The 13,530-nt window shown below is 43.1% G+C and overlaps 1 protein-coding gene across 1 annotated transcript in view; it reads left to right on the top strand.

Moving 5' to 3' along the window:
- Nucleotides 1-1,696: 1,696 nt before the first annotated feature.
- The window catches only part of LOC126512365 (beta-galactosidase-1-like protein 2), an 18,093-nt gene continuing 6,259 nt past the window's right edge, over nt 1,697-13,530 (top strand). The window contains exons 1-6 of the mRNA XM_050160097.1: nt 1,697-1,788; nt 2,323-2,520; nt 2,959-3,027; nt 4,088-4,183; nt 4,982-5,090; nt 9,010-9,102. Of these exons, the coding sequence (XP_050016054.1) occupies nt 1,697-1,788; nt 2,323-2,520; nt 2,959-3,027; nt 4,088-4,183; nt 4,982-5,090; nt 9,010-9,102 (657 nt within the window). The remainder of the gene's footprint in view (nt 1,789-2,322; nt 2,521-2,958; nt 3,028-4,087; nt 4,184-4,981; nt 5,091-9,009; nt 9,103-13,530) is intronic.

The following is a 13,530-nucleotide window of genomic DNA, read 5'->3' on the forward strand; positions in this document are numbered from 1 at the left end:
CCTACACCCACAGTCTGAGAGAAGGGAAAGACCACAAGTGTCTGGGCACCTGAGCTCAGCCTGCCCCACGTGGGGACAGGAAGCTGCAGACCACAGTGGTCAGGAGAGGCTCGCGGTGCAGTGCTGTGGCTGCTGGCTGACAGTGACTGGCTTCGAGAAGACACCATTCCAGTAAGGTACCGGCATCTCCTAGAGGCCCTTGATGCACAGCTGGTGTCCAAGGGAGGGCGTGTGTGGCAAGCACTTGGCATGTGCCAGTCAGGCCTTCTGGTACTGGCTTGTGGCCACCGGTGCGGGCAGAGCCACCATGGCAGTATAGAGCCCGACCTGAACAAGGCTGTGCGATGGTGCCAGGCTCCGGGAACATAACTTGGTGCCAGTGGCCTCTGGAACAGCTAAGGGCAAAGCCTGGTTTGGCCTGAGGAACTGCCAAGTTGTCCCCAGATGCATATTCTCTGGGCTGTCCTCTGAGACTCAGCGGAGTCCAGGCCTCTCTGCACCGTGTACTCTGGCAACCCCCTGCTTCAAAGGCTGGCTGCCTGCCTCTGCTGGGGGTTTCTGCAGAGACTGGCTGAGGACTCCCCTTGGGGCTCTCCATCAGGTTCCCTTGAAGTTTTGTTTCATGCCTGCTCTTCTCCCTGGAAAGCTTGCCAAAGCGTCCTCTATGCTTTCCTAGCTCCCAAAGCTGCCTGTTTCCGGACAGCACTTCCTCACTGTCTTTTCTTCATTTTTGGTTGTTTTTAAATTTTCCTGTGACTTCCCAAAATTTTAGCCAATCCCAGCTCTACCCAGATATAGATGTTTTTACTAATGCTAGCAATTTAGCATTTGTGCAGAAATGCTGATGGTAGTGGTGGTGGTGATTTCAATATGGAGGAGTGTTTACTACAGGCTGAGAAGACGTGTGTGTGTGTGTGTGTAAAAGGAGGTTGCATTTGAAATATCATTTTTCATTGATTCAATAAAAGATATATAATAAGTTCATGTTAATTAAACTATGTTTAAAGTATAAAGCAATGTGAAACATCATCCATTTTAATTAGAAAAGTTTGTAGAGCCAGGCACCACCATGGGCTCAGATGTTACCCACACCCTGGAAACAGCGGCATGCAGACTCTGCCAAGTGAGTTCTGTCCAGCCCGAACTCATGAGGTTTTGATGCATTAGCCCAGAATGAGCACCATCAAGACATCAACAAGCCCTAAAGACAATAAGATTTGTATTCTGGAAACCCAACAGTTCTGGCGTTCGGGGTTGATCTCCAACAGTAGCAAACAAATGAAAGATGGAGTTGGAGACAAAGAATTGATCCACCCTGTGAAGAAATTCCTGCTCTGCTACGCAGGGCAGCACTGGGGTCCATTTCTCAGCAGCTGGGCAGTTGTGGAAGGTCTCGGGGTTATGCTCCATTGTAGTAAAAATAGTACTTGACTGGACCTTAACCAGCATCAAATGTATATGGTGCCTGAGAACCCAGCTACGTAGCCAGTTATTCTTCTTTTGAGTTCTTCTTCTTCCAACCAGCAGCCTTGGCTTCAAGACGCTGTCCAGATTCCAGCTGATACAAAAGCCCAGGAACAAATTTTGCCTTTGCAGTAGACCACCCTCTCCCTTCTTCAAGAAAAGCCTCCTTCAGCCCCTAGCTGAGTCTCTTCTCAACCCCTATTTCTCACCTCCCTATTCTGTCCCATTTAGCATGTGGACCTTCCTGGGGAGACCTGAGTGTATTCTGTGTCTGTTTTCTGCCTTATCCATGATGGCTCCATCCAACCTTAGCCAGTTACCCAAGTAAGTATATTCAAAACAATGAAGAGGTCCCATTTAAGGTATACCTAGAGTCCCCAAGGGAAAAGCTTTTAAAAACTCTTGTGTGTGCGAATGTGCACACAAGCATATGATGGATATGTGCATGATTGTGTGCATGTGACATGGTGCATGTGTGGAGGTCAGAGGACATCTTCAGATGTCAGTCTTTGATTTCTACCTCGTTGGAGACAGGGGCTCCCTTGTTGTCTACCGCTTCCGTGGATTCTCCTCTCTCTGCCTCCCATTCCCATATAAAGGTGCTGGGATCAGATACATGCACTATTACGTTTGACATGCATGGCCTTTACCTGGATGCTGAGAATCTGTAAGCACTTTCCACATTGAGCCACAATCGTAGCTCCTTTCTCTTCCTTTTCCTCCCTCCCTCTCCTCTTCGCTCTTTTTTTGGAAACAGAGTGAGCTTTATATCCCAGACTGACTTTGAACTCCAGTTTTCCTGGGCCTTTTGGCTCAGCAACCTGTGCTCTAGATTTGAACATCTTCTTGTCCTTGCAGGCTTAATCAAACTCACCTGACCCCCTTGTTGCTGCGGATTCGAAAGGTAGGTCTGAAAGTTGAGGGATCACAGTTCACACTGGAAGGTTCCCCATTCCGGATCCTATCTGGCACTATGGACTACTTCCGGATACCGAGGCAGAACTGGAGGCTCAGCTTGAGAAAGATGAAAGCTTGTGGCTTCAACACCCTTACCACGTGAGTTGCTGCTTCTGTTTCTTTTTTTTATATTTATTTATTTTTTAATTAATTTTACATTCCAACTAAAGTTCTCCCTCACATCCCTCCTCTGCTCCCCTCACCTCCTCTCCCTAGCCCACTCCCTATCCACTCCTCCCATAGGTAAAGGCCCCCATGGTGAACTGACACAGTTTGCCATATTTAGTTGGGGTAGGACCAATCCTCTTCCCTCTGTATTAAGTCTGAGCATGGCATCCCACGAAAGGTTATGGGCTCTCACACGCTAGCTCATGCACCAGGGGGAGATCCTGTTCCTACTGCCAGGGGCCCCTCAGGTAGCCCACGCTTCACAACTGACTTCCGCATATGGAGGGCCTATTGCAGTCCTATGGAGGCTCCACATGACAGACATGTATTATGGGGGAGCTTCTTATGTTTCTCTTTTCCACATGACAGGCATGTTCCTTGGAACCTCCACGAGCCATCAGTGGGCCAGTTTCAGTTCACTGAAAACTTGGACCTCATGTATGTGTTCATACTTTAATTACTTGATTCTGAGATTCAGATAGGGATGTGCCTGGGGAACTGGGTGAAGGAATGGATTATAGCTTTGCTTTTTAGTGGCTGTTGTCTTGTTGTTGTTTTGAGGCAGGGTCTCACCATATAACTCCAGCTGGCCTGGAATTCTCTATGTAGCACCCCAGGCTGGTCGCACATTCACAGAGCACTGCTTGCCTCTGCTTCCTTACTGCTAGAATTAAAAGTGTGTGTCATCAACCCTTGGCCTATAATTCTGTTTTAAACATAATTCTGTTTTAAGATGTATTAACTTTTTACCTCGTTTGAAGCCTGCTTCAGCCATTGGTCTATGGTTTACATAGGCCATGTTGTTATAGTAAAGTCTGGACCTTGTTTTAGCCAGCATTTTACAAACTGTATCGTGAAGAATCTGCTCTCTTAGTTATAATGGCAGATTTCTGAGCTATAGTTTATAGTTTCCATGATGTGATAGAAGTAGAATAATTTTTTTAATTAATTAAAGCAATACTGACTTCTGGAGTATTATTTTGGGGAAGCTCTAGAGAGGAAGGCAACTACGTATTGAGACTGTTACAGACCTGGCTAGGGTCAAGTCGGGAAAGACAGTGGTGATGACAAAGTTGAGTCAAGTTTAGAAGTTGCTTAGAAGTAAATGGGAAGGGGCCGTGTGCAGCAGAGGCAAAGTCAGAGACGTGAAAAAGTAGTGCATGTCACTCAAGGTGATGTTAGATGCTGTAACATGTAAGCCTCACGTCCCTGCAAAAGTAAAAGTCTGTTTTCATTTAAATGGGATCTTCCTGACTGGCATATATTTCTCTTCCAATAAATAATAATGGGAGGAATTCAGGCTATTTTTGTCTTAAATCTTCAACACTTTTGTCTAAGTCACAGTCCCTTTGAGTACAAAGCCCACAAGAGGAAGAAAGAAAAAAAAAGGAGGGAAGGAAGGGAGGAAGGAAGGAAGGAGAGAAGGAAGGAAGGAAAAGAGTTGCTGTGCAAAGCTATTACTTTGAGGGAAATGTCACTGTGACTGCTTTCTTTCCAGAGCTTTTGTCACCATGGCTTCAGACGAGGGGCTCTGGGTCATTCTGTGTCCAGGTCCCTACATTGGCAGTGACCTGGACCTTGGAGGCTTACCCAGGTGTGTTGTGGTCTGAAGGTCCCTGGGTGGGAAACACATTCACAGGGCTTTATTTCTGGACTCATTTTGAAAACCTACACCATTTTGTTTCCTGATGGCAGGTACTTATGGGTATGTTTTTGAGTTTAGCTGTTTTCTCTTAGTTAACACTTTCAAAGTTTATGCATGTGGTAGCAGGACCATTTATCTGTGCTGTTTTCCTTTTTCTAGCTGAGTATTTTCTGAGATGGTCAGGTTTTCCATCCCTCACACACACAAAGCAAGAACTTCCAAACAGTATCATTCTGGAATACAGGTTGATAGTTTTTTCCTAAAAGAGCTGAGATGCAAGGATTGTCACAAATTTGGGGCCATCCTGGGCTGCATAATGATGTAGGCTTCTAGGATAGTCAGTGCTATGTAGTACGATTTTGATACAAAGTCCTAATAGCAAATATTTTAGGTTTTCCAAGCCACATACAGCCTGAAAACTGAAGGAAACTATGTGAACAACTGGGTTCAATTGTGCTGACAAAACTATTTAATGATCAGAGAGCAGGTCAGACTTGGCTTTTGGGCTGTACTTTGGTGAACTCTGTCTTGAATCACAGTTACAAATTCCCCTAGCCCCCACATCTTTGGGGCATGGGGATGTTTCTCATAGGCAGAGATTGCTCTTTCTTGGAGCTGGACCACATCCCCACATCTCACCGTCTCTATGGCCTTGCAAACAGGGGCCCTGTGTTAGATCTCCTTTGCCGTAGTGTTTCCTATCACCGGTTCCCATCCTGAGTCTGAATCTCACCTTTTCAATCACAGCTGGTTACTCAAGGATCCCAAAATGAAGCTGCGGACAACTTACAAGGGATTCACCAGAGCGATGAATGAGTATTTCAATCATCTGGTTCCCAAGATAGCAATGTTCCAGGTAAAATCCAGTCCTCGTCTCTGCTGGTAAGGGAAGTGATTGCCAGCTTAACTTCCTGGCTCATTGCGGCTTGTTGCTTGCTCCTTTCTGTGCTCTGAGAAGCTCGTGTAGGAGGGTTCTATGGGTTCCTTTCATTGATCAAATAAAGAAACTGCCTTGGCTTTTTGATAGGGCAGAATTTAGATAGGTGGAGTAGACCAAACAGAATGCTGGGAGAAAGAAGCAGAGTCAGATAGATGCCATGGCTCTCCTCTCCAAGACGGACGCTGGTTAGACTCATGCTGGTAAGCCACAGTCACGTGGCAAAACACATTAATGGAGATGGGTTAAACTAATATGTGAGAGTTAGCTAATAAGAGGCTAGATATAATGGGCTAGGCAGTGGTTAAATGAATATAATTTGTGTGTTGTTATTTCGGGGTATAAGCTAGCCAGCTGGCCGGGAGCCGGGTGGTGGGAAGCAGCCCACCACTCCTCATTACAACAAGAAGCAGGGAGCATATGCTGGTACTGTGTATGTTTGCAGCCAGGATTTCCAGGTTATATGTAAGGAAGCTTCTATCTTTAGACTCTAATTGGGCATGATGGCACATACTGTATTTTCTGCCTTTGACAGTTGAAGTGAGAAAATCCAGCCTGAGCTACCTATTGAGTCCTTCTCTCAAAGCAGGGACAGGATTTGGATTTAATTACTCTCCTTTGATCTTCCCACAGCAGCTGTTCAACTCTGATCTATCTATCTATCTATCTATCTATCTATCTATCTATCTATCTATCTCTATCTATCTATCTATCTATCTATCTATCTATTGATCTATTGTGTGAGATGGAACTCAGATTATAAGGTTTTGTGGTAAGTTATTTTGCCTTAAGAGGCATCTTGCCTTCCCAGTTTGACTTTTTCAATATTTACTTTTACCTTATCTATAATCATATATATATATATACATACATACACACACACATATATATACATACATACATATATAAATGTACCATGTCATGCTTGGTGCATAAGGAACCTGAAAAGAGTGTTGGATCCCCTAGAACTGGAATTACAAAGAGTCGTGAGCTACCATGCGTTTCTGGGAATTGAACCCCAGTCCTCCAGAAGGGTTCTTAGTTATTGAGCCATCTCTCCTGCCTCTCTTTGCCACCCTGAGTTTGACTTTTGAATTTGAGTCTTAGATCTTTTCCTGATCTAACAATTAGTGTTGTAAGGTTTTCTTGCATTATTAGGCAGTGGTAATGGGTTCACAGATCCTGGTCAGCCATGCTCTCCCAAGGAAAATAATGTGTCCTCTAGTGATTTGGGGTTCTCAGCTGCAATCCTCGGTGTTTAGTGTCTTTTTACCAAACAATATTTTCTTATCTTTTTTTTATAAAAAGGTTTTATTTATTTTCACATGTCTGAGCCTGGATGAATGTCTGTGCACCACACCTGTGCATTGCTCAAGGAGGCCCTTGGGACTGAGTTGCAGAGAGTTGTGAGCCACAGTGTAGGTGTTGGGAGTTGAACCCAGGTCCCCATGAACAGAAGCCAGTACTCTTAGCCTCTGGTCCCTCTCTCCAGCCCCAAAACAATATTTTCAATTTAGGTTGGCTTCAGTTGAGACAGAACTGCACATTAGGCTGAAGAATGTCTATTCCATGTAGAAAATGAGTAGAGAGTGATAAATTTTAATTACTTTGGTCTCAGTTAGGATTTCTGTGGCTGTGAAGAGATAACATGAGCACAGCAACTTTTAGAAAGGAAAAGTTTAATCAAGACTGGCTTACAGTTGAGAGGTTTAGTTCGTTATCATCATGGCAGGAAGCCTGGCAGCATGAAGGCAGATATGGTACTGGAGAGGTAGCTGAGAGTTCTGCATCTTGATCTGCAGGCATCAGGAAGTGACAGTGACACATTGGCCAGGCTTGAGCTTCTGAGACCTCAATGCCCACTCTCCTAGTGACACACCTCTTGCAAAAAAGTCACACCTATTCCATCAAGGCCACACCTCCTAATAGTGCCACTCCCTATGGACCTATGGGGGCCATTTCCATTCAAACCATCACAAAATCAGTACTTACCAAACTTATTTTATCCTCACAGTAATTATTTTAGATTAGTATATATTAAATGGAGGCAATGCCAAAACATGCGTTTGTTTAGATGAATGTTTCACATGGTTGAACTTTTTGGGGGAATAGACTATCATTGCTCCAGAAAGCTATTAAAACTCATAAGTGACCAACTACACAAGCCAGTGCACATTTGAGAGATAGGCAAGATGCCCTTTTTTAGATACATGGTGTCCACAGGCACATTTAGCTGCTTAAATCAATGTAAACAAAGTACAATTAGAACTTAAGTTTCCAGGGCACACACTTCTCCTTCACTGTACCAATAACTGGTTGCTATTATATTGACAGTATACAAAGAGAACCTCAGGTTAGGGTAGTAACTCAATTGGTAGAGTGGCTACCTTCCACAAAAGCCCTGAGTTCAATCCTCAGCTTCAATAAACCAGTGTGGTTTTCCAAGTTTGCAGTTCCAGAAGTTAGGGGGTAGAGGAAATAGGGCCAGAAGATTGTCTTCCTGGTCATAAGGAGTTTGACACCAGTTTTTGATATAAGAGACCGTGCCTCAAAAATTAAAAAACAAGCTGGGTATGGTGGTGTACATGTTTAATCTCAACACTTATGGGACAGAGTCAGGCAGATCTCTGTGAGCTCAAGGACAAACCATCTACATAGGGAATTCCAGACTAGTCAGGGCTCCATATTGAGAACCTGTTTCCAGAACAGAACTGAACAGAGGACATTTTCATCCCTGCAGCCGTCTGTGCTCACCCTTTTTAATTTAGGATATTGCAGCCTTGAAACTTCAACCTGGAATCCCTAAGTGAGTTCAACCTCTTCCAGGGATGAGTTTTCTCCAGGCGATGTTGGGAGGTCTTGGAAATGCCCCCTGTAGCCTCATGGGTCAGTACTCCCACACCACTGAGCAATCCTCTCTAGAATGTTTCAATCAAACTTATCACATTCCAGCTCTTCTGCCTCAGGTCATTCTGGGTCCTGATAGCTTCTGGATTGTTCTTCTTTTACGCTCTGTTCTTCATCAGAGAGATAAAGAGCCTAAGACAAAAGAGAAGAAGCTGCTTTTGAAAGTCTTTCCATGTTTGTCAGCTAAGAGTATGCGCTTTAGAAAATTAAAGTACACCTTTAGTCTTGGTGTCCTTTTTACTTCCCTGCTAAATAACTTAGGAATGGTGCTTGCTTGCTTAGGATAGATGCTTGCTCACTATCTTCCCATTTCAACTCTGGCTGTCTTGAGTATCTCCTCAGTCATTATGGTCAGATTTGGGTGTGCAAACACTTCAGTCAAAGGAGTACAGAATCCTGGACACTCCCATGTCGCTAACATTGTCATGGAGTTGAATTCCTTAGAGTGTCTTTCTCCCCACATGTGAGACACCTTCTGGTTAGCTTACATGTTCCTGAAGGAAGTTTGAGGAAATAATTTAAGTTTGGCTATGAAAGTGAAAAGGACAAGATGGAGTCACTAAGAGGCTGGTGGTTTATGCAAGTTAATCTTCACATAAGACCTTAAAGCATCTTAAGTGAAGATGACGGTGCCAAAGGCAGTGCCCCCTAAATGCGAAGTTCTTGGGCGATGGGAGGGTGACTCTGGAAGTTTGAGCCCTCACAATGAACATATTAACGTATGCAGAAATAGTGGTTTTTCAGGGGATACTTTTAAAGGAACTATTTTGGAAGCATTTGACTTCTCACATAGAGGCACTGATGGTGAATGAAAGAAATGACCATCACTGAGGTTCAGTCTGGAGTTGGGTGTGCCTAGGATTCAGAAAATTCAGTCTTATTTAATCCCATCAATATCTCATTCTTCTATTCTTCCCTTCTTGACCCTCAGTATACAAAAGGAGGCCCTATCATTGCTGTGCAAATTGAGAATGAATATGGCTCCTACAATATGGATAAGAAGTATATGGCATATGTCAAAACGGTAAGTGCTCTGCTTCTGTGGTTTGTTATATTGTGGCACAAACACATCCCGGATGCCTGTAGCTTGCCTGGAACTGTGAACTGTGCGGATGGATAGGGTCCAGTTTTATGTTTGATCTTTGGTTATATTCTAGTCAATGGCCTGGCAATAACACGGATGGCTCTGACAGATTGCAGAGACCCACACTAGGACAGCTTCACTCTCTAGGACTCTCAGCTTCCTTCTGAGTGACATTTAACATGTGCTTCTCCATTCTTTTACTTTCAGATGTAACCATTTCTTAGGATACGAATAAACAGTACATAATGTACACAGCCAGATTTGCTGTTGTGCTGGGAGTGGTGAAGGTCAGAGGGTTGACTGTTCAAGATCACCCTCAACTACATAGTGAGTTGGAGGTCAGCCTGTGTGACATGAGGCCCTGTCTCAAAACACCACTGTCTGACTTTCCTTTTCTGTGGCTGTGGTAAAATATTCTGACAAAAGCAACTTTCGGGAGAAAGAACTTATTTTAACTCAGGGTTCAAGGGCCAGTGCTTCTAGTTGGGGAAGTGAAAGCAGCTGGACCTCAGAACTATTACGCCTGCGTTTTGGAACCCCAAATAAATTCATGAAGCCAGTTTCCAATCTAAATACAAATGGAACTTATTTAGGAAGCTTAAACTTGGATCACAAACCTCCAGCACAGTGATGCTTCTTCAGTGAGTAAGGAGTGAGCAACGCCTTGAGCCTGAGGAAAAAGAGCCTTTAAAGGGGAAACGCCAGAATTAAGGTGCATACATGTTTTAGGGTCTTGCGATTGGTTAGGGGGCTACAGAGTAGGATGATTTCTGAAACCATTGGTCAGTTTTTGTGCACGAAAACCCTAACAAAGAAACAATAATTACTGACAAGGTATCTGCGAGGGCAGGATGTCTTCAGAGACATTTGATCTTTGTTAAATGTTTCTGGTCCTGCTCCTTAGCTCCTTAATTGGCTATTTCTAAGGTATCCATTTAAATTAATATGCTATTGCAGCATATTCCAGGAGCTGAGGTCAGCTCCCAGTCACTATATGGCTTAAGATGATGAAGCCCCTTTATAAAAAAAGGTCAGATCCTTACACACACACACACACACACACACACACACACACACACACACACACTTTGACTGGTTCCTGAGAATTTCAGTCACGGAACTCTATAGTGTCCCTGGTCTCTTGGAGGAGGGATTGATATTGGGTTCATATTACCATCAGTTAGATGGCCCCAATTTTTCTTTTATAAACTGGACCAATTTGTTTACAATGCAAGGCCCAAATGTGAGAAGCATAACTAGAACAAGGCCAGGCCGCCTCTAACTTTGGCCATGGATTCGTTCATTATCCCCGAATAGTCAACATAGAAGCAACATTTTTTACCCAGTGCTGCATATAGTCTCCCTATGAAAGAGAGTTTTCCTTTGACTTAGTTTCTCAACCAGGGATCACAGGGTAATATATTCTTTTACTGTAACTGCTTCTGCCTGACTTTGGGACATTGTTGTCAGGGGCAAAGAAGGCAAAGAGGGAATTCAGGCAATGGGGTTTTATCGGAAGCATCTGGTCCACAGACTCTGTTGAAAAGACAGGGAGCATTCACATTGGCTGCACTGGTCCACATCAATTTTCAGCAAGCCCGGGGCTCACAAGTCATTCAGAGCAGGTTGTAGTCAGCAACTGATGCTTGGATGTTTCTGCCAGGCAAGTGGAAACCTGTTGAGACAAGTTCAAACTAGGAACATAAGTTAAAATTTATGTATTTAAAGGAAAACAATACATTTGAAACTTTCAGGTCCCTATCATAGAAAAAGCAGATAAAAGGTATTTGTAAAACAGCAGGAGTAGACTTGTTCCTTTGTGTTCTAGCAAAAACTATAGATTTGGGTTAGAAGCATGTACGTTTCCCTTCTGTCCAAAGAGCCAGGTATGGATTGGAAAGTGATGTCTTGGGACTGATGAAAAACATCTTTAAGTTTATATTTAGATGGAAGCCAGAATAAACCTAAAATCTTGAGCTTGTGACCCAAATAGTAAGTAGTTATTGCTCTACCAGCTTATCAGAACTATACCATAGAAGGGGAAAGAAATCTGAAATATTTTTCATATCTTTTTTTTTTTTGAGACAGGGTTTCTCTGTGGCTTTGTAGCCTGTCCTGGAACTAGCTCTGTAGACCAGGCTGGTCTCGAACTCACAGAGATCCGCCTGCCTCTGCCTCCCGAGTGCTGGGATTAAAGGTGTGCGCCACCACCGCCCGGCTATTTTTCATATCTTAATCATCTATGTATACTGCTATAACCTGTATTTACATCTTAAATCATATGACCTTTTATATCCTCAGACTTTCTATATAAAATGAGCTAACAAGTTGGGAATAACCTTGTGGAAGGATCTGGCTGTCTGATGCCGCCGAGCTGAAAAAGTTATAGCTAGCTTAGCCATCAATACTATCAGAGCTCCCAGGAGGATAAATAATTACACCCGAGAACAGACCAAGCAGCTTTATAACCTCTTAAAAATTGCAGGAACCAGTGTATATACAGCCATACCCAAGTCTACATAGCTTTGGAGGCAGAAGTATCAGAACAGCAGTTTTTACCAGGCCCATAAGGCGAGCAGTTCCTGTGGAAGAGGGACATGGAAAAGAATGACCTTCTTTTGTCTAGGCAAAAGCGGTGCAATCAGTTCTCCAGTGTCCTGCCCTCCGCCCACAGTCTGGTCTGGGTCCTGGCAGCAGGTGGTGCATTGAAGCATCCTGCCTAGTGGTCGGCATCATCATAATCCAGATCGAAGCATCATAATGTGCCATAATCTTCTCTGGAGACCACTGGTCACTGCCAGGATCTAGGAGTCTCTGTTTGATATAATAAACTTTTTAATTATCATTTTAAATGCCATATTCCTCAGATCTCTGAGGGCTGCTTAGGTATGTCTGATTAGACAAACTTTGTTTCTAGTTACTTGGTTTTAAGCTTGACTTTGAAATCATATACAGGAAACTAAAGAGGGCTTATCCCTGTAATTAATCATTTCAGTGCTTTGAGGATGACTGATTATTAGCTTGTATTCCCTAACAGTCTACAGTAATTTAGGAGCTTTCGTGAGACTAGGGTTTTACATTATATTCCTAACAGGTTTTGCCTTTAAATTAATGATTTTGAATGGAAACTAATAAAGAAAACTAAATTAGCCATTCCACGGGTAAAAATAGAACAAGTTTGTATCCAGCTGTTAATGCTGTCACCTGGGAAGGCAAGGAAAGGTGACAAGGAAAAGGTCTCATGGCAAAATGGGAACAGGAAGGACCTTAGGGGCTAGCATTGCCCTTGACAAGTTCTAAGGCACCGTAGTCATATATTAATGGCAGGGCCATAAGTTCCTTTTAGTATATATGACTTATCCAAATAGCTTAAGTTTAACAAAGTTAGCAAAGACAATGAGGCTAAACATACATTTTAAAGTCTGATTTGACCTTGAGTAAGGAGAGAGACATTTTCTAAGTCATTGGTTTTTAACCTTTTTTTTTTCCTTTTTGATGCTTTAACCTTTTAATATAGTTTCCCATGTTATGGTCACCCCCCTTACAAATTTTTTTCTCATTGTTATTTTCAAACATCTGAAATGCAGGTAGTCCTATGCTACCCCTGTATAACTCCCAAAAGATTGAGAGCCATGGACTTAGAAGCTGCTCCAAGCACTCTGTCAGACAACTTAGATCATTGTCTTGCTGCATCACAAGAAATGAGTATCCCAGCTTCTGGTTAATATTTGCTGCTTATGGCTCTGACCCTAATTTTAGCTTTTTTTTTTTTATAAGTCCAAATCACCAGCTCCCATGGTGTAATGGTTAATGCTCTGGACTCTGAATCCAGCGATTGGATTTCATACCTCGGCAGGACCTGTTCCTTGAGGAAGAGACTTGGTCAGTCATCCTCATCAACTCAGACCATGAAACTCAATATAAGCAGGCCGCCCATGCATGCTGCAGCACTGCGGGGGGCATATTTCACTTCACTTTAAGTTCATACATTAACAATATAAAATATTTTATAAGCACCAATGTTCCAGAATCTGCTCCATTTCATTGTATACTGTTTCTGATGACTATCACCGGGCACTGGCATTTCTAAAACTGTTAGGTTTTATCCTTGCAACTGGACTTTCCTTGGGCCTCTAGCCTTGCCATACATTTGCAAACTTCGGCTGCTCACTATGATCTCTTCCTGTCTTTCACCTGGTTCCTCTCACTCGAGTGATTTTTCCTGCCTTTTTTAGTTTTTGAAATTGACTTATAGAAACCAACCATTTTATGATACCAACAAAAGACTCAGAGGTGAATTCCATTGATTCTTTGGCTTTCAAGATATTGTAGTCCAAAAGACCAAAAAAAGGCACACGTTTGACTTGT

The sequence above is a fragment of the Alexandromys fortis genome, unplaced genomic scaffold (assembly GCF_014885135.2).
Source record: "Alexandromys fortis isolate MF-2015 unplaced genomic scaffold, M_Fortis_MF-2015_v1.1 scaffold_108, whole genome shotgun sequence".
Classification (NCBI taxonomy): domain Eukaryota; kingdom Metazoa; phylum Chordata; class Mammalia; order Rodentia; family Cricetidae; genus Alexandromys; species Alexandromys fortis.